Below are 22518 nucleotides of genomic sequence, written 5' to 3' on the forward strand. Positions count from 1 at the left end.
TAAGTTTTAGAATTGATTTCGCTCTCACACATATTTATAATCACTCTAAAATATGATTTCGTTATCGATAATTAATTTAATATATAGTTTTTTTTTTACTTTTAAATACTATTTTTATACAAAAATTGCATTTTAAAATATAAAATTGTACGTTAAATTAGTTGATAATTAAATACATTTTAAGATGATAATATATATGACTGAATTGATTTTAACTACTTCAAAATCACTCTCAATCTATACTAATGGTGTGCTTAGGAGCTATAGTTGAAGTACTGATTTCGCGAGAGATATTTTGGTATAATTGATTTTGTAAAATTCATTTTAAACAATCATTTTTTTTATCAAACTCTTAAAGCTGGTTTTCATATATTTGTAATTAATTTTCTATTATTATGTTTGATAACATAAGTTAATTTAAAGTTATCCGGTTGGTAATTGCAATTTCTATTTGAGAAATACTTGTTTAACTAAATAATGATGGTAAATGTCTATTTTTATTTATTTTGTTGTTAAATCCTTATATGCATGATTGATATATGTTTAAATTAAAGCACATATAATTGTTTGTTTTATTAATAATTTAGCCACAGACTTTCATCCTTTATTGCAATATTTAGAATTAAAAAAGATATACGAATGAGTAACTAACAATATTTTATAAAAAAACAAAAAAAGTTAAGTAACGTTTTGTGAGTAATTGAGACAAAACATTAAACATAAATCACATATCATGTAATTTCTTTAAAATAGATTTGAAATATTTTTAATATTTTAAATTAATTTTAGCTTAGGTCAAAACACAACTATTTATAAAAAAAAGTGATTTTGACTTAAAGAGAATAATGAAAACAAACAAGATATTATAAATGTGTTTCCGAATAATTTTGACATGGTTAAAATAATTTTTATCAATGTTAAAATTTAAAATTACTTTTGCAAGAAAATAAATTTGATTTTCAGAATTAAAAAAAAATGATTAACCCATATTAACACAAAACTTTTTAAAAGAAATTTCAGCCCCAACATTATTAAAAATAAATTAATAAAACGAGATATTTATTATAATTATTAAAAGAAAATTTAAACGACCGGGTTTTTTTTCAAAATTACTTTCAGAATTTAAAATTACTTATAAATATTTGAAAATTAATTTAAAGAATTTGAAGCCGTAGATATAAATCTGTTAGTTTAAAAAATGAATTCTACTTAAATTTATTTTTCTAAAACCATTAACTCCACCTATTATTTCCAAATAAATACATATTAGAATAACATGATTATTTTAAAATGACTTCCAAACAATATCTTGTTAACTGAATTACACTCCCCCAAAACAATACCCTAACTACTACTTAACATACTACAAATCCAACCCATAAAATAAAGTTACCTACTTAAATAGAACTAACAACTTACACTTACAACACATCCCCTCCAAAACAAACAAAAACAAAAACATGGATCCCCCAACTCAAGCAATAATTTAAATTTGTGATGAGTACCTTAGGATATATGTAATCATTTTTAGCAACTTTCCCTTTTTTTGTAAAAATTGCATTCAAACTTCTATAAATATAAATAAAAGGAGGATTCAACCTCAAGCATGCAATAACAGTAAAAATCAAACTCCTAGACAATAAAAATCAAATCTTTCAACTTAACCATTGCTATAGTATCTTGGAGGGTGATATCTGTTGGAGAGTTGATCATGGAGTTCAATTTTTACCATTAAAAATAATTTGTGATGAGTACCTAAAATACGTTTATTTGAAAAATAATAATAAAGTTGTCCAATCCCAACTACTACCACTTTTTGTGTCATCCATCAAACTTTTCACATGTCAAAATCACAACCATACTTAGCAATACAGAGATCTGTCTTCTCTGTTAACAAGGTGATGCCATTTCCCCCATTAACAACACCACTTTTTCTTTCCATTCAATGAATTAAATTACCCCTTTATTTCTTATTACCTTCAACTTCATTTTTTGGCTTTCTAAATCAATGCTCTGTTAAGAAAATCTCTTCCTATCTCCCAACCCAACGCAACACTTCACTTTCTCTACAATGGATTCCTCTGTTCATCTATATAATTGCTTTCTCAGAGCCCTCGCATCAAACAAAATCACTTTTTTTATGTTTTTTCTTTTCAGAAAACGTTTTAACTTTTTTTTTTTACTGGAAAATGATCCTGATGTGTGTATCGTGTCATGAGCAGCAATGGGAAGGTCTCTGTTTCTTCTTTTAAGTATTAATGAGATGTAGTTATGGGTTTTCTCAAAATCATCCAAGATTTTTAACGTCATTTTCTCTCTTTGTGTTTTCTTGGGAAAATACAGCTATCGTACCACTGTTGTTAATTGTATTGTTTAGTCGGTGAAGGAAAAAAGTGAAACGAATCTCATCCTTTCTTCTTCTTTTTTGTTTCCTATTTTAGACCCACCTTCTCAACTTTTCAAAAATATGTAGATAAATATGTTAAAGTGTTGCCCAGGATTTCACGTTAAGAAATTTTGTACACAGATTTCCATTTTTGTAATATACTTTTGTTGCTTTTTCATCTAATAAGTTTTGATGTTGATTTACCTACTTACTAACATTTAAAAACAGAATCTTTTTTCTTTTCTTTTCTTTCTTTTTTTTTTTTTTTTTAATTTTTGCTACGTTATAAATTTTGTATTTAATTCTTAACATGTAGCGTTGAGACTCATACTTCCAATACAATTCTAAACATTAAACTTTAAACATTTATGTGTACTCTTTAATCATACTCGTTCTCATTTATATACTCTAACAAATATGGAATTTTGGAAAGTAGAAGAAAATATAAGGTAGAAGTAAACAACATACCATATTCTTTTTTATCATCTAAAATTGACCATTTATGCAAATACCTTTCCAAGTTTGTTATACACATTGTTTCAAATATGTTATTCTATATCAGTCCACCTACCAACAAAGATCTAAACAGCAATCAAGTGAAATTTCTATTAGAAAAAGTTATTTAATTAAAATTTCTTACTAATAAAGGATATGTACCAACATCCTCAAAAGAGAAAACAGAAATTTGTTATTATCCATCGATCAAGATGGAACTATAACACTACTAAATCTAAATGGAAATCAAAGCACTTTTCTCACCATTGAAAGTATCAAAAGCTCATTAGCTAAAATTGTTGACTTGATTCCTATAATTTAAAAGTTAAAATTTAGACTACATGCTAACCTTCCTCGTAAATATTCCCACCTTCAAAACTATTTATAAAGCTTTCGTCAAATTACTCAAGGGTCGTTTGGATTGAGGGAATTAAGATGAGAATGAGTATGACATAACCATGCCTTTGTTTGATACAAAATTGTATAGTTTAGTTATTCAAATGCGTCATTTATGCCTATTAATAAGAATAGTTAATGACGAGTTTTCTTTTTCTCAAATCTGTTTTCTCTTTTAATACATCTTTTATTTTATATATTACTAAAATTAATTATTACCAAACTAATTACATTGAAAATTAAATTTGTGGTTCATAAAACTACATTATCATTTAACTACCCTAATCTAATATATACTTGTTTTTTATTTTAATTTAATAAATTAATTTATATATACACCTATATACTCATGTTTATTTTTAAATAAACAGGAAAAAACTAATAAAACAAAACTATTAATTAATTAATTATATTTGTAGTTAGCTAATGATTATTATTGTTAACATTTTTCAATAATTTTATAATTAGTCTATTATTGATTAATCAAAATTTATTAATTATTTTATTGATTAACACATCGTTACGATATAAATTCATCAAATTTATCTTATCAAATTACTCATTTTACAAATATTAGTAACTAATAATTTAATGGTTAAATAATTATTTTTTTCTGAAAATCTTAAACTATGTTTATTGTTTATCAATTAATGTATTCAACTTTTATAAAGTTTCCGTGATTATCAATTTTACAATTGAAATACAAAAATAATTTATTTTCATACATTCTCTAGTGCACAACCAAACGCAAACATCCTTAATTTCTAATAATCTTCTTCTTAGTCTTATTATTCCCAAGCATCATAAATTTACATCAATACTATTTCCATCCATATTCCCTCCATTCAAATAAAAGATCATTTATCATGAGATCTCAAACCAGAAAGAGTAAATTCTAACATTTAAAACCACGATTCCTAAGCAAGAGGAGTTGATACCACTGATAATGGCCGGGCCGCTGCCTCTTGCTCAATCAATAGAAGAGATAGAGTAAAACTATGTTCAAACTACAGGACTAAGTTGATTGAAACAAATCCTATAATGAAGAAGAAAAAGAAAGATATGAGTAGGTAGAGAATAATAAAAAGGAATTAGGATGAAGTTTTAAGATGGTGAATTAGTAGGGTAAGTTATGTGTTCAAATATTGAAAAGAAAAAAGAAAATGAAGAGAGAGGAAACAAAGTCAGTAAGAGAGGGAGTTTATGTGTCAGTTTCGGGGCCCCGAATCTGAAACGAATCATATGACCCAAAAACCAAACAAACATACCCTTTTTTTGAAAACCATATTAGAACCTCCAGGGGTTTCTACCCTATTCTGTACCTTTTTCTTTCTATCACAATAAATCCCAATTCCACCTGCATTTTCACACCAACACTCACAATTATCTAATTAAGATATATTTTTACAAACAAATTAAATGCTTTCTTTTTTCTTTTTTATTTATTTATTTTTTTTTTTTTAAAGACAATTGACAACTTTTCATCCCTATTTTCATATTACTACTACCATTTATTTTTCACCCATCTCGTTCTTAAACATTTATAACTAATTTAAGCTAACACTTTTCTTAGAATTGATTGAGGTTTAAACCTCATATTAGTTGGAATTTTTTTATATTCGTAGAAAAGGAAAAGTAGTGAAATGAATTATAATTTTCAACCAACCTCCATTTTGGGGTAGGTGGAGTTGGGGAGGTAATTAAAGAAGAAGCTGGATCATTTATAAGTAAAACAAAAAAAATAAAATAAATGAAGTAGGCTAATAAATAAGGACAAAACCTACGTAGACCCTAAATGCCTAACCATAGAAACATCTCCCTCAACCACCTAAAAACTTCAAATTATTTGTACCCATTTTATGACAATTAAATGTTCCTTTTTTCTTTATCCCAATTTCTTAATCTTTTCTTTTTTTCTTATTTTAGTTCCAACCATCATTTACGACTCTCTTTTTTTTTTTTTTGTTCAACTTCAAATGTAACTAGTTTTATTCGGAGAGTCGTTTGTTCATGATATTTACAAAAATAACAAAATTTTAAGTTTTATGAATGATAGACATTAATGGACTTCTATTAATGTTTGCCAATATCTTACATTTATAAAATATAAAATTTTGCTTTATTTTGTAAATATTTTGATTTTTTTTGTTGTATTTAAAAATCATTCATTTTTATAATTTTTATTTTTATTTGAAATGGGGATACATTTTGTGTATGGTATACACTAAATATAGTGAGGAAGCTTAAATGGTCACAAATCCAAAAAGAAGCAAGTAATTATAGAAGTGAACTTCTATTTCTAATGTTTTAAAACAATTGGTTAAATCGTAAGAAGAAAAACCCTAAGCTGTGCCACTTTATTTAGAAAATACTCAAATCCCTTCAAACGACCTTTTACCAATGTGTCAAAAGTACTACATTTGGAATAAATTTTTTTAGAGAAGTTCAGAAAGTATGGTTGGAATAAGATTTAAGATATGAACAACTCCACACATTGTTTCAATTCACTTTCACACTCGTTCTATGTCTCGATTTTCATCCAATAGTCTAACATTTTGCTCCAAGGGAAATATTACAACTTTTTTTAAAGAAGAAGAGTATCTTTTAAACAAATGACAAAAACCAAGAGATAATGTTTGTAATTTAACCAAAAGAACAATAAATCTCCCAGGAAAAAATGATGTGGTTAGACGCCAATCGAGAAAATGGTAAATTGGAGAATTAAGGTTAGAAAAAGGATTGTATATTCGAAAGGAAAACATGAGTGAATGTGTATGCTTTTGTTAGAGACAATTGAAAGGGCCCCAAATTGCTTTTGGAAGTGTCACCCTCTAGGCCACTAATTATTGAAGTTGATTCAAAATAGGTTTTCCACCCAAGTACAAAAGGTAAGAATGGGAGAATGAAAATGTAGATTCAAATATTGATAAGACAAAAAAAAAAAAAAAAGAAAAAAAAAAAGGAAAACTTGGTAGGTCATGCATAATGTCCCAACAAGTTTGGCTTATCAAAAATTGGAAGGAAAAGGGTTGTGAAAAAGTCAAGCAATTATCTTACTTGAGAGAAGGACAAAAAAAAAAAAAAAAAAAAAGAAACACCAATTGTCTAAAATTTGATAGTTGAGAATTTGTTTTGTTTTGTTGTTTATTGCCAAAAGAAAAAAGGAGAATCAAAATAGTAAATGTAAGCCTATTATTGCACATTTTCTTTTATCCATCCCCATGCATTATAGATGTTAATGTGCATACAATACTTGAGCTCTCTTTTTGGTATACCCCACTCCATAAAAAAGGGAACACAAACCAATTAATTTTAATCCATCTTTTTTCTTTTCTTTTAACTAAAGGCAAAGCATTTTATTAAATAAGGATAAACCATCATAAGTAGTATGTTTAAGATTAATAATTAGATTTGTACTAACCACTTTAAATAAGGTCAAGTAATATGTGATAGATTCTTCATTCTATCGCCAAATTGTCAATAGACTATTTTAGCAAAATAGTTTATTATTAATAGATTTTGAAACTTTAGATTTAAATTTTGAAAAATCTAAATTTATTTACATTGGGTTACATCTTTTGAGAGTGATTTTATACTTGGAAATATCTAATAATAAGCATCTTTATAATATATAATTAAAAATATAACAATCAAATTCAAAATATTAGCATGTATAGTGACATTTTCTTAAAAAAAATTATAAATATACCAAAATCTATCAACAATAAATTTCTATATTTGATATATCACTGATAGACATTTGTATGGTTTATCATATTGATAGACTTTGCTATATTTACAACATTTTTAAAAATTTTTGCTATATAATTATTATTATTTATAAAATTGCTAGAATTCTAGTATATCTATATACATAGAATGGTGGAATTAAATCAATTTGGAAGTACATAACATGAATATCACATATTTGTATTTGTAAACTAATAAATGTAAAATAAATAAATAAATAAATAAATAAACAAGGAATAAGTGACGCAATAAAAAAAAGAAGAATAATAAATAAAAAAGAAAGAAAGGCTAATAAAAGGGGAGGACTAAAAAACCTAAAACCCACAAACACAAGTTTTATAGGTGACAAAATAATTGTCACTCTCACTCCCCTTTTGACCAATATGGATTCTTTTTCACAATAATTTACCAAAAAAGATTAGAATAAATGCAACATAGGGAAAAAGTATAGACCCATATAGGAATAAGGTATTAAGCTTTGAAATCACAACCAACAATGGTGGGAAGATTTCCAAAACCCACAAACCCAAAAAGAAAAAAGAAAAAAAAAAAGTTTTCATTTTTATTCCCTATTCCATAAAACAAAAAACACACTAACACTTGAGTTTTATTCATTAATATGAATAAAGAATAAAGAAAAAGGAAACTAGAAGTGACAAAAAGAAAACTTTGTTTTTTCTTTCTTCAAAAGCTTGAATTTTTAACACTTGATTACACTCTTTTTGAAATTTCTTTAGGACTTGGAGGACTTTATAATAAATACCCAAAAGTAATATGAAGAAGTTTGAAGGGTCTCAAGTCGAAGAAAAACAGAATTGCCGTTATCATACCATCCTTCAAGTCACGTGAGCTGCGCTTCCTTTCTGACAAACCTTCTTTTGCCATAGTCCTTCCTTTGCATTATAGCTATGGCGAATGGCGCCTAACCTTCTTCTTCTTCTTCTTCTTCTTCTCCTCTTTGTTTAGTTTCTCTCTCTGCAACAGCCATGGAGGTTAAGGTTGCCCATCTTTGTTTTTTTGCAGTTGGGTTTTAAAACATTGAGATATTATGGTTTTTCACATGGGTATGGAGTTGAAACGCTTCTTTTTTATTTTCATCCTCTGCTTCGAGCTCTGCATTTTGAGTTCCAATGGCGCTACAGTCCAGAATGAGATTTTTATCGAGAGAGAAAGCTTGGTTTCTTTCAAAGCTTCGTTAGAGACCCCTGAAATTCTGCCATGGAACTCATCGCTTCCTCACTGCTTTTGGGTCGGAGTTTCTTGTCGACTCGGTCGAGTTACAGAGCTCTCTCTTTCGTCTCTTTCACTCAAAGGCCAATTATCTCGGTCCCTTTTCAATCTTTTGAGCCTCTCTGTTCTTGACCTTTCAAACAACTTACTCTCTGGCTCAATCCCACCTCAGATATCTAATCTTCGGAGCTTGAAGGTTCTTGCTCTCGGTGAAAATCAGTTCTCCGGCCACTTCCCTATCGAGCTCACTGAGTTGACTCAGCTGGAGAATCTCAAGTTGCGGGCTAATTTATTCTCAGGTAAAATCCCGCCGGAGCTTGGAAATTTGAAGCAGTTACGGACTCTTGACCTCTCCAGCAATGCCTTCGTCGGAAATGTCCCGCCCCACATCGGAAACTTGACGAAGATTTTATCCTTGGACCTCGGCAACAATCTTTTATCAGGTTCACTCCCATTGACCATCTTTACTGAGCTTACATCTTTAACTTCTCTGGACATTTCAAACAACTCCTTTTCGGGTTCAATCCCACCTGAAATTGGTAATCTAAAGCATTTGGCTGGCCTTTATATCGGCATTAACCATTTTTCCGGTGAGTTGCCTCCTGAAGTTGGTAACCTTGTATTGCTGGAGAACTTTTTTTCGCCGTCTTGTTCTCTAACTGGTCCATTGCCCGATGAACTGTCCAAGCTGAAATCATTGAGCAAACTGGATCTTTCATACAACCCACTTGGGTGTTCAATCCCGAAAATGATTGGTGAATTGCAGAACTTAACTATATTGAATTTGGTTTACACTGAGCTTAATGGTTCTATTCCTGCTGAGCTTGGGAGGTGTAAAAATTTGAAAACATTGATGCTTTCGTTCAACTATCTATCTGGGGTGTTGCCACCAGAGCTTTCTGAGCTTTCCATGTTGACATTTTCCGCTGAGAGGAATCAGCTTTCTGGGCCATTACCTTCTTGGTTTGGAAAATGGGATCATGTCGATTCTATTTTACTCTCGAGTAATCGATTTACCGGCGAAATCCCACCTGAGATTGGAAATTGTTCGAAGCTTAATCACCTTAGTTTGAGCAATAACTTGTTGACAGGTCCAATACCTAAAGAAATATGTAATGCTGCATCCTTGATGGAGATTGATCTTGACAGTAATTTCCTTTCGGGTACTATTGATGACACATTTGTGATGTGTAAAAACCTTACACAGTTGGTTTTGGTCGACAATCAGATCGTCGGTTCAATACCGGAGTACTTCTCAGACCTTCCCCTACTGGTTATCAACCTTGACGCCAACAACTTTACAGGTTCTTTACCAAGAAGTATATGGAACTCGGTGGATTTGATGGAATTTTCCGCTGCAAATAACCAGTTAGAGGGTCATCTCCCTCCAGAAACTGGTTATGCAGCTTCCCTTGAGAGGCTTGTTCTCAGCAACAACAGGTTGACAGGCATAATACCAGATGAAATTGGAAATCTCACAGCCCTTTCTGTTCTAAATTTGAATTCAAATCTGCTTGAAGGAACTATTCCTGCCATGCTTGGAGATTGCAGTGCACTTACCACATTGGACCTTGGAAACAACAGTTTAAGCGGATCGATTCCAGAAAAACTTGCAGACCTTTCTGAATTACAGTGCTTAGTTCTTTCACACAACAATTTATCTGGAGCAATACCATCCAAGCCATCAGCTTATTTTCGACAGTTGACGATTCCAGATTTGAGCTTTGTTCAGCATCATGGAGTTTTCGATCTGTCTCATAATAGATTGTCTGGTACCATACCTGATGAACTGGGGAACTGTGTTGTAGTGGTGGATCTTTTACTCAACAATAATCTCCTTTCTGGAGCAATTCCTAGTTCTCTCTCTCAGTTAACAAACCTCACAACCTTGGATCTATCTAGCAACACGCTTACTGGTCCTATTCCTGCAGAGATTGGCAATGCACTCAAGCTCCAAGGCCTGTATCTTGGGAATAATCACCTTATGGGAATGATCCCAGAAAGCTTCAGTCATTTGAATAGCTTGGTAAAGTTGAACCTAACTGGTAATAAATTATCTGGTTCGGTTCCGAAAACGTTTGGTGGTTTGAAAGCTCTAACTCATTTGGATTTAAGTTGTAATGAGTTGGATGGTGATCTTCCTTCTTCTCTGTCCAGCATGTTGAATCTTGTGGGGCTTTATGTACAGGAGAACAGACTTTCTGGTCAGGTTGTTGAACTTTTCCCAAGTTCCATGTCCTGGAAGATTGAAACTTTGAATTTGAGTGATAATTATTTAGAGGGTGTACTTCCACGAACATTGGGCAACCTATCATACTTGACGACTTTGGACCTTCATGGAAATAAGTTCGCAGGGACAATCCCTTCAGATCTTGGGGATCTTATGCAACTTGAATACTTAGATGTTTCGAACAACAGCCTTTCAGGGGAGATTCCAGAGAAAATATGCAGCCTCGTCAATATGTTTTACCTGAATTTGGCTGAAAACAGTCTTGAAGGTCCAATTCCGAGAAGTGGGATTTGCCAGAATCTATCCAAAAGTTCACTTGTCGGTAACAAGGATCTTTGTGGGAGAATCCTGGGTTTCAATTGCCGGATCAAAAGCTTAGAGAGATCTGCAGTCTTGAATTCTTGGAGTGTTGCTGGGATTATCATTGTTAGCGTTCTTATCGTTCTAACTGTGGCATTCGCAATGCGAAGACGGATCATTAGAAGCCAGAGAGATAGTGATCCTGAGGAAATGGAGGAAAGTAAATTAAACAGTTTCATAGATCCCAATCTTTATTTCTTAAGCAGCAGCAGATCAAAAGAGCCTTTAAGCATCAATGTGGCTATGTTCGAGCAGCCCCTTCTGAAGTTAACTTTGGTTGATATCCTGGAAGCAACCAATAACTTCTGTAAAACTAACATTATTGGAGATGGAGGATTCGGGACCGTTTACAAGGCAACTTTACCTGATGGAAAAGTTGTTGCTGTGAAGAAGCTAAGCGAAGCGAAAACACAAGGGCATAGAGAATTTATTGCTGAAATGGAAACTATAGGCAAAGTGAAGCACCATAATCTTGTTCCACTGCTTGGCTACTGTTCTCTTGGGGAGGAGAAGCTCCTCGTGTATGAGTATATGGTGAATGGTAGCTTAGATCTTTGGCTGAGAAACCGAACCGGTACTCTCGAAATCCTCAACTGGGAGACTCGCTTCAAAGTTGCTTCAGGTGCAGCCCGTGGACTGGCATTTCTTCACCATGGATTCATTCCCCACATCATTCATAGAGATGTTAAAGCAAGCAATATACTCCTCAACCAAGACTTTGAACCAAAAGTTGCTGACTTTGGATTAGCAAGATTGATCAGTGCTTGTGAAACTCATGTCACAACTGAGATTGCTGGAACGTTTGGTTACATCCCGCCGGAGTACGGGCAGAGTGGGAGGTCGACAACAAAAGGTGATGTATATAGCTTCGGTGTGATTCTACTGGAATTGGTAACTGGGAAGGAACCAACTGGACCTGACTTTAAAGAGATTGAGGGTGGAAATCTAGTTGGTTGGGTGTTTCAGAAGATCAACAAGGGCCAAGCTGCAGATGTTCTTGATGCCACGGTTCTGAATGCTGACTCAAAGCATATGATGCTTCAAACCCTTCAGATTGCCTGTGTTTGCTTGTCAGAAAATCCTGCTAATAGACCTTCCATGCTTCAGGTATTGAAGTTTCTTAAAGGGATCAAAGATGAGTAAATTTTAATGTTTCATAGAATTGGAACTTGGAAGGATAACGAAAAAATTGTACTTTGAGTTGAGAATAACACTGTAAAGAAGTATTTAGCACTATATGATCAAAATCCTTCGGTTGTAATCCATTTTATCAACTAATCTAATCTAATCTAATCAACTTTGCCTTTTTTTCCTTGATCTGCATCAATTATAAGTATAGAGAATGCAAGAAATACAAACTTTTGACTAACATGTCAATTATTCATTTTTTAGTCCAAGGAAAGAGGAAGAGAGTTAAAACAATTATTGATAATTGTAATTCTAATCAAAATCCAAAAATCAACTAAATCAACAAAATATATATATATTGGTCATTCATAATACAATATAACCATTTAATTCATTTAAAGCCACCAATTAAATTGTCATTCAAGCATTTAGTTAGGTACATTAATTTTGTTGAACTTAAAACTTGGGTTTGATTGATTGGTTTTTGACTTTTGACTAGAAATTTGATCCATATCAATTGTGAAAAACTATACACAACTATAGACAGTGTCCTTTTCTTACCGTCTATAAACAAACACAACTGAAAGGTGTATAAACTAAAGATAAGATGGAGATAATTTTGTTCCCATGCTTGCTTTGCTGATTTCTTTTTGCAGTTTCATCTATATATATATTTGCTTTTTATAAAAAGAGAAATGGTAAAGGGGGGAATATGCATTGAAACTTCCTTAATTTGCCCCCTAAAATGGTGGCACACGTCAAACGTGCCATATTTCCCACCTTTGGGGGGGAGATGATTCCCTGCATCGCTCATTACTTCAACAAGAATCTCGTAAAAAGTCCATACTTTATCCTAACCGTTCAATACAGATCCATTTGATCATTCTCTCACTGGTGGACCTGATATTATGCCACGTCTTCTCCTCATCAACTTTATTTTTGACAATTTATCCTCTCTGATTTGACTACCCATCTATCCGGTGGTTGAAGCCGCAGAGTAGTATCATTCTCCGCCGTCTCCGTCGCCCCCTCCCTATATTCCCTCGCTCGCTTCACGCCGATCTGATTCGTCTCCTCCTCCTTCACCTCCGCCCTTTCCTCTTCACCGGCTGGCCGCTTCACCGGGAAAAGATCGAGCGATTTTGCCGATGCCAAAACGCTCTCCCTCACTTTGAAACTGCTCTTGAATTGACTTTCAACGAAGCTCGACATCAACGAGAAGATGTTATTGCACAAAGATTTCACCTCAACCAATTGTTCCGTGAGCTGAACTTTCTCTCTTCTCAGCCGATCGTTCTCATCAATCAGCTCTGCGAGAGCTCTCGTTGGAGTCTCATCAGACGAAATCACTTGTTCTTCACCTGAAGAATTTCCCGTCAATGGCAATAGTTGGACAGACGGAATTGCTGAAGCACCAACGGTTGTCACAACAGCCGCGTTAGAAGCAGAGGACGGAACCGGACCGGCCAATTTCCGACGCTGAATCTCACAAAGAAGCTGTTTCTTGCCTTTGCGAAAGCACTCGTTCGCGAACTCCCAACGATCCGATACAACCTTTCTAAATCCCTAAAACAGAAAAAAAAAAAAAATCCAGAATGAAACACAAATCCACCACCGCTTAGAAGGAAACATCAATGAAATTGAAATCCAGTATAGGATTGATTACATAAGTATTGAGCTGACGGAGAAAGCTGGTGAAGTTATTATGTTTGAAATACTTTGGAAGAAAATCTTTAGCGAAAGCCATGGTGTTCCAAACGATGAAGGTAGATCCGTCGTCGTTCCATGAAATGACATGGTCGATTGACTCGTCGTCGACAAGCTGATACGTCTTGGTCAAGAAAGGAGTGGGAACAGATCTGTAGGAATCGTTTCCAGTAGTTGTCGACTTGGTGGTCGGCTCCTCCATGAGAGGAGCCACAAGCATGAAGCAAATCAGATCCCGTAATGATGGGACGGAACTCCCAAACCCTAAAGGAAGCTTCGATGAGTGAGTTTTGGAAGAATAGTTGTGAGAATTTTCCGGGAACGGCACTGGGAATTTCAATTCTAGAAGGTTCGTGGAAGAAGAGGAAGAAGAGAAGATTTTATTTCCTTTGATAAAGTGCTGCGATTTGAGAAACTTCCTCGAAAGGCTAACTTTTTCTTTTTTTAAAAAAATTTATTTTATTTTATCGTTATTTTAAGCTGTCACCCACCACTTCATTCTATGAGGTTACCCCGAAATCCAAATCATTCCACGTAGGCAGCCACATAGATTATTTCATTATTCTTTTTTTTCTTTTTCTTTTTTCTCTATTCTCAAAAGGTATCATAAGCTCAAGGGGTTGTTTATTTTGAAATTATTGAAGGCTCTCTCTCCTGTTTTTTCTTTTCATGTAAATAAAAGTAATTTACTTTTGAAGGATTATTGGTAGTGATTTTTGTTAGGGTGCTGGGCAAAAATCAATCCCAAAAATGTTTATATATCATTTTCATCACAAATAATGGTGGTTAGTTTTTGTGAAACAATTTTTCTTTATTTAAATCATCATTCATAAAAAAAATAAAATAATAACAATAAGACAAATGAAAAGTAAGTTCAAAAGTTAAAATAAATTTTCAAATAGAGAATACCCTTTTCAGTAATTTCACGGAACTAAATATTATTCAAAGTTCCCTTTGAACACGTGATATGAGTGTATGAAAATCAATTTCACATTATTTCCTCCATTTTCTTTTAATTTATAAAAATGAAGAATTCAAAGTTTTTTTTTTTTTTTTAGAAATTTGAAATAAAATATAAAGCAAAACGTGAAGGGAAAGTATCAACATGGTGAAATCCAGTCCAATTTCAAAAGATGACCATAATCTTAAACAAAAAATAAAATCAAGAAAGAAATGGTTAAAAAAAAGGATGTAATTTTAAAATGTGAAAGAAAGAAAGAAAGAAAGAAAAGGACTACAGAAGAGGAACAATGAAACATATTTGTCCATATTGAAGACTTATCAATTAAGTTCCTCATTTTCTCGTCCTCTATATTCACCAAAGTCAAGCTTTCATCACATTCACCCACAAAATATGCTCATTTTCTGCAATCTTTGGCAACAACATCATTGACCAAGACACTTGAAGTTAATGTCCAAAACGAAAATTCCAATCAAAAGATCAATGAAGATATAAATAGTTCCCCTTCCCTGGTTCTACTCAAGGATGCTGACCCACTCAGCCACTCGAACACACGCTTTAACATACCTCTTTTGAATGCTTTCTACTGTTGTTGTTAAGATATCTTTCAAACCTCGTACAAGGATCTCACTAATTCTAGAGGTGCCTCAGTTGTGCCATCTATATTAGTTTTTTTTAATAAAATTGTTCTTCCTTTATCTCGTACACGTACACGTAGTTAACATATTAATACCACATAATGTACATCAATCTCTTTTTCGGTTTATCTTTGATTGCCAATTCTTAACATCTGTGTTTTAAGCCTCCCCAAAAAGTTCTTATCTTTCTCCCTCAATTATCATTGCGAGGAATTTTGTGAAACATTTCACATTGGTTAGGTTTCTTTTAACCGAAAACACAAACAATGAGGGTACGTAGTACCCACCATTGATCTTCCCTTAGGATATATAAACACAATACATTATCTCTGGGGAGGGGGTTAATAAAAAAGTCTTTAGAGACAAGACTTTTGATAATTAAGACATTTCAAACTTTCCTTTCTGCAGAGGAAACAGCTAAAGCCATATTGTATGTAGAGTCATATTCTTTTTCTTCAAATTCCCAACACTAGTGCCAACTTTTTCTAAAGGTAAAGTCGCATTTTCCTAATCAACTGCAAGACTGAGATTTTTCTCTACTGCCAATTCCAAATGGAACTCTCAATTTCCTTACTGGAATAGGAAGGGTGAAACATATTATGAATTGGAAGGTTAAAAAGAATTTCATTACCTAATGTTGACACTCAACCCTTTGAAATGCTGAAATTTTTCCATTTCTCCAGTTTTCTCAAAACACTCCCAAGCCCAATCTTGCAAGTTACAACTATTCTTTCCATAGCTCAATCTTGCAAATGAATCTTTCTCCAGATTCACTTTCAATCTTGAGGTCACCTCAAAACCACTCTACAGAGGTTATAAAACATATTACGTTCATCCTTAGAGAAAAGAATTGTATCAACAGAAAATTATATTCAAAATTCATCCAAAATCAATTTCAGACATCGCCCACCGCAAAAAGGAAGTAGGAACGATAATCCTCTAGCCTGAGCTATTCATCTCTAAGACATTTTTTTAATCCAACACATCATACAGAATCCCCCAATGTACATTACATTTCATAAGCAACCTCATTAACAGAAAACTAAGAATGAAGTATTTAGACAACTCAATTCAATAATATTCATAATATATGTTGCTTCATTCAAACGAAATACACACCTGCACTGGCAAAGATTGAAAAGACACCACTGAGAAGTCATAATGCAAAGTAGAAACCATAGCAACAAAAACCATCTCATATTCGGTCTGTCGATCGGCGTTAGTTTGTACAATAAGATTCATGAAGTTCAAGAGCACAATACGGATATTTTCGTGGCTAGAACCAAATTGCTGTTCTCATTTCGCTCAAAATCTTACAGCAGTCTAAACTCAATGGACAAAATTCCGGGAAAATAGCGAGAGAGCGACAGAAAAAAAAGAAAAAAAAAAAGAACACATATTTCACACTGTCAAGAAACGTACAAGATACCGCGACGATATAGCACAATGGTGGCAGATGTGTAAAGAGTCATTACAGAAACAATCCACCAAGCCATTAACAGAGCCACTTGGTTGACAAAAGAAGAACAGGGAAGAAGAAAACTTACCAAATTGGTGTTTTTGAAAGAGTAAATATCAATTTGAGATAACCCAACAAAAAGCAAAACTAAGGCTGGTGGAGCAAAAAACTGCAGAGCAGACACACATAAGTAGTGATTGTGTAGAAAAACCTTTGCTCTACTGAAATCCAAGTCGGGAACTTTCCCAGCATGCAATCTTTGGTACCAAGATAACAGAGCTTCGTTCAGAAACATTTGCAAGTTCTGCCTTACTGCAACGATTTGCAAGAAAGCAGACAGTGTCAAACACCAAAGCCTAAGTTTGGCAAAATCTCCCTTTGAGAATCCAATGCTTCCGACCAATCTGTCAGCATTTCGATCACTAGACATATGTCCAATTGTACCTTCGCCAATGTTCTTCTTAATGAAAATTTCAGCTAATGGGTTAACCCACAGCAAGGTGGTGAAAGCCATGGCTGCCTGACTTGAATACAAAACCATCCGAGAAAACCATCCACAGTAAACCATATCCAAGTTGCATCTAATTTGATCAGTTCCGAGCCAAAATGATCGAGCAATTTTGGTTGCAGGTATAAACAAAAACCCAGCACATAACCCCATTAAGATAGCAATAAAGCATGCCCCCAGACCACCAATTTCACCAAGATCAAAATCCAAAATAAGAGGACTAAAAGCAGAACAAGTTAGAAGTCCAAAAAGAAACCCAAAAACTCCAAAGAGTAAACTCAATTGCCTATCCAACGTTCTCGAAGCAGATTTCTCAAAAGCAACCTTTGTGAGAGATACAAATAGCTTACACCCAGCAAAGATCACAAACAGAAGAGGAACAAAAATCCCATTTCCCCAAACCCCAGATTTTTTTGATGCACCCACGAAAACTTGCAGCAGTAAACAAGAAATACCCACAAATGAAAAGGTGAAACCATCTCTGTACTCTTTGAAATAGATCCGCGTTTGCAGATGATTCTCATCCAGCTTTAACCTGAAGATCTGCGCCTTGCTTTCATCAAACTCAACCTTGTCCTTCGACTTTGTTCTTTTCTTGATCTCAGCGCCACCAGTTGAGGACAAGTTCCGGTACCCCTTTAGTCCAGAACCGGAGCTAGAACCTTCAGGTCGTCTAATTGCGGCTCGGACGCCGCTGTTGGTGTTATCAGGGTGGATGTAAGTGAATATGCCATGAAGGAAAAGAGATGGGATTTTGAAGAAGATGATAAAAACAGAAAGGGAGAGAGACAGAGCAACATGAAGAAGCAAATTCTTGTATATCGAAAGAACTTGTAGCAACATAGCGTGAAGAAGTGATTGCTTGGTTGTTTCTGCCGATTTCTAGACGGTCTGTCCAGCTTGAGATCTCCGGGGGTGTTTGGGGGAGAAAGGAATAAAGGGCAAAAAAAAAAAAAAAAAAGAAAAATTGGAACAAGGAGAAAGAGGATTATGAAAAATAAATTATTATAATAATTTTTATCTGGAGAAGGAACCATGGTAAAAATCACGATAGATTATTATAACTCTTGTTTTAAAGAAGAAATAAATGAGAGGAATATGAAATATTATTTATAATTATTGTTTGGATAAGAAATATGATATTTTTGTTTATTATTTTCTTTGTTTTTAAAATTAGTATAAATATATTTTTTAAATTCATATCGTAAATTTAATATATAAATATTCGTATTTTATTTACCAAAATTTAAATTTTTATCGAAAAATATGTTTTATTAGCTTTCGTAAATATGGTGTCAATTTTGAACATTTTGTACGTAAGTTTTTCATGCCAAAAAAATTAATTGATGCGTTACATGCGAAAGAAATTACATGTATTTTCTTTAAATTGATGTGGTAAGTGCAATATCGAAAAATTGTGTATCGTTAACAATCGATTTAAAAAAAATTATTATTTTTTTAATTCGTACAAATGTATATTTTTAAATTCGTATCGTAAATCAAATACACATATATTCATATTTTATTTACCAACATTTGAAATTTTTATTCGAAACATGTTTCATTAGCTTATGTAAATATGATGTTAATATTGAACGTTTTGTACGTAAACTTTTCAGTGCCAAACAACTAACTAATACACTACGTGCGAAAAAAATTACATGTATTTTCTTTAAATCGATGTTGTAAGTGCAATATCGAAAAGTTGCGTATCATTAACAATCGATTTTAAAATTTTTATATATATTTTTTTAATTTGTAGAAATGTATTCTTTTTAATTTGCATTGTAAATCCAATATAAAAATATTCATATTTTATTTATCGAAATTTGAAATTTTTATTGGAACCACATGTTTCATTAGTTTTTATAAATACGATATTAATTTTGAACATTTTGTACCTAAGCTTTCCCTGCCAAAAAATTAATTGATGTGTTAGGTGCGAAAGAAATTACATGTATTTTCTTTAAATTGATGTTGTAAGTACAATATCAAAAAATTATGTATTATTAACAATCTAAAAAATCGACGATCAACGTAATAACATTGAAACGAAATGAGATATGGGAAACAAATGTTTTTCTTTTCGAATGTAGTTAAACGACGAACATCAATTATATCGTACAACTCTATTTTGAAATATAGTATTAAAATAATAAAAATATTAATAATAACAATTATAATAATAATAGATTTCTTAACCTAAAATAATAACAATAAATTTCTTAATTTTAAATAATAATAATAATAATTATTATTATTATTATAATAAAATAATAATAATAAAATATCATACCTTTCGAAGAAGAAAGAGAAGAAAGTGAAGAAATAAGAATGAATAAGAGGGGATTGAGAGAAAGAAAGAGAAGGATTAAGAAGGAATAAGGGGGACTAAATATATTTCTTTCTCTCCCCTTATTCCTTGTCCCAAACATGGATAGTCCTTTCCTTTCCTATTCTTTTCTTTCTCCCAAACGATGTTTGAGAATCGAGAATTCCTCAGTCCGTCGTCAACTTTTTTTGGTAAACAATAACAAGTATTGGATTTGGGTTTCGATTCAACGGTTTTCGACCATTGGGCTTGGTTTCGGTTGCTGTATGTGACGGTGCTGAGTAGTGTGAAAACAGAAGGGCTTGAACCAGGCCCAAAGTGCATATTGTTAAGTAATAGTTAGGGGTTTTAGTTATTAACTATACCAATTTTAGGAATATAATTAAGTATATAGTAATAATTTTAAAAAATTATAAATATAACAAAGATTATTAATCATAGACTTCTATACTCTTATGGTTTATTAGTGATAGACCAATATTTGCAACATTGTCTATCGTTCATAGACTTCTATCATTAATAGACTTAAACAAATTTTACTGTATTTGCAATTCTTTTAAATTGTTGCAATATACTTAATTATTTTGAATTTAATCTCTATATTTGCGACTATCCCTATAATTTATTTCATAAAAGTTTAGCCCTATTGTCAAAACTACCCATCATTATTAAAAATATTATTAAAATATTAAAAAAATGAAATTGAAGTGTTGCATATAAGGAAAATACTGAAAAATTGGGCATATATGTTTTATTTTCAAAATACATGACTAAGAACCTTTCTTGTTGGAGCAACTTCTTAAAAGTTTCACGTTGTTGAACGAAATCGACCACCATCGCTGTTTTCAGTTTCTGCATAAGAAAGTTAGGATTTCAATGAAAGAGGATGTGTAGAAAGAAAAACTTTTAGTCGTTGAATACCATTTCGATAAGTAATGTATGGTTGTTCTTCACTAAACTTGTTAGAGTATATTATGTATATTGCAAACATTGTATGAAACTGAAATCAAAACTTTTTCCAAACTTCAATTTCTGCGTAAGAAAGCTAGGGTTTCGGCAAAAGAGAGGACGCATAGAAAGGAAAAATTTTGACCGTCAAATACTGTTTCGACAAGAAATGTATGATCGCTCTTTACTAAACTTGTTAGGGTATATATTATGTATATTATGAAACTGAAATCGAGATTTTTCCAAACCTATTTTAAAGTTCAAACAATAACAATGTGTGTTGAACGAAATCGAGAACTAACTTTTCCAGTGGAATCAACATGCATGTGGTTTCTTGTGGATTTTGATATTTCTAATCTTCTGGTCGACCAAGTGCACGTCTAACATTAGATGGGAGGGTTACAATCGATCTAACATCTTCAGGTATTTACCATTGTCTACGATCACCTAACAGATATATTAATCATCTATATATTAAACTCAAAGTGCTATTCAAATAGAAAATGAGAGACATATGGATTTATAGACAAATGTTTGGTGGTCAAAACAACACAAGTGTGTGAACACCTAGTATTTGCAATATATCTCACATCCTGCAACTACAAATCTTTGAAGGCAAGTACACAACATATTGAGCGGTTTCATCTATCACATGGTATTTCATATTGTTAACGGGATTGACCTACATTGATCTATAAATACAAAATTTTATGATGTTTATATGTAAACATATATAAACTATATATCCCAAATATATATGTATCATAAATTAAATTAAACATACATTCATTGATTGATTACAATCAATTTGTTCCCCTTAAAAATTGCTCTTTGGATTTTGTTAAATTAGTAACCTGATAATCAATTTCATTCCTTCGATCATAAAACCATTTTTGCAACATTATCGTTAATACCTCCAACATGAAAGATATTCACTACAAAAGAGGAGGGAGGGGGGGGGGGGCTCCCAACGCATAACGATGTCGGAAGAAGCTAAAAAAACCTCGGGATACCTTTTCCCGACGTCGTTTATTGCATCAGGACGCACGTCGGAAGAAACGCGTCGAGAGACGAATTCCCGACGCATGACCAACACGGCGTTGGGAATACCTCTCCCGACGACTCTTATGCCAACTCTTTTCATTGCGTCAAGAATACCCACTACCGACGTCTCATATGCCGACGCTTGCAATGGCGCCGGTAATTCCTTCTCCCGACGTTTTCTTATCCGACGTCGGACACGCGTCGGGAGAACTATTTCGACGTGTCGTGTATTCTATTGCCGACGTTACGTTGCGTAGAGAATTTCTTTTTATATGTATTTCTTAAAAATATGTCATTTTTTAAAAATATGTAATTTTAATTTTTTTCTAAATTTTTTTTGCTTAAACAAGTTCTCTATTTTTGTGAAATAATGACACTCATTTTGGATTAAATTAAAGCAAATTCAATATAAATTAATAAATCACTAAATATTCGTAATTCAAAAAACATAATAGCGTAATAATAATAATAAAAAATCTAGTATTCATAATACAAAAAAGCGCAAACAAAGTCATACGTCTCCTAACGAGGCAAGTACGCACTATTTTACATCGTAGGTCCTACAATGATACAAAAGTAACTAAGTTTCATACATATATCTATATCATCACTGTATACTATCATTGCAAAAACTTAAGAATAATGGAAACATATATACGTACCGCAAAGCTAAGGATCATGTCGTGGTCCTTGGTGTTCCCGAGTCATGTCTTATATAAGCTTTCGCATTTGTTCCATTTCTGAAGCTAACGCTTGGAAATTTCTATCTTGCAATTAAATCCGTTCCAAAGCTTGATCAAGTTTAGCTTGTATTTGAAACTCACTTTTTGTGGTCGACTGAGAACATGACGTCATGGAATTGCTCGCACTCGTCGTTTTACGGACCTTCGGCTTGCGTCCCCAACTAACGCCTTTCGAGTAGCTTGGTCGTCTATCCAAAACCTAA

General features: G+C 32.7%; 3 protein-coding genes across 3 annotated transcripts; 1 reads left to right on the forward strand and 2 right to left on the reverse strand.

Annotated features, from left to right (window-relative positions):
- Positions 1-7521: 7521 nt before the first annotated feature.
- On the forward strand, positions 7522-12157 carry LOC103484060 (leucine-rich repeat receptor protein kinase EMS1). The gene has a single exon (XM_008440967.3). It carries the CDS (start codon positions 8076-8078, stop codon positions 11988-11990), a length of 3915 nt encoding a protein of 1304 aa, XP_008439189.1. The 5' UTR covers positions 7522-8075; the 3' UTR covers positions 11991-12157.
- Positions 12158-12583: 426 nt separating this feature from the next.
- Positions 12584-15043, reverse strand: LOC103484061 (heat stress transcription factor B-2b-like). The gene is made up of 2 exons (XM_008440968.3): positions 13642-15043; positions 12584-13541 (listed from the first exon to the last, which is right to left on the reverse strand). Exons 1-2 carry the CDS (start codon positions 13900-13902, stop codon positions 12909-12911), a joined length of 894 nt encoding a protein of 297 aa, XP_008439190.1. The 5' UTR covers positions 13903-15043; the 3' UTR covers positions 12584-12908.
- Positions 15044-16459: 1416 nt separating this feature from the next.
- LOC103484062 (uncharacterized) lies at positions 16460-18277 on the reverse strand. The gene has a single exon (XM_008440969.3). It carries the CDS (start codon positions 18089-18091, stop codon positions 16691-16693), a length of 1401 nt encoding a protein of 466 aa, XP_008439191.1. The 5' UTR covers positions 18092-18277; the 3' UTR covers positions 16460-16690.
- Between the last annotated feature and the right edge of the window lie 4241 nt (positions 18278-22518).

The sequence above is a fragment of the Cucumis melo genome, chromosome 6 (genome assembly GCF_025177605.1).
Source record: "Cucumis melo cultivar AY chromosome 6, USDA_Cmelo_AY_1.0, whole genome shotgun sequence".
NCBI lineage: Eukaryota > Viridiplantae > Streptophyta > Magnoliopsida > Cucurbitales > Cucurbitaceae > Cucumis > Cucumis melo.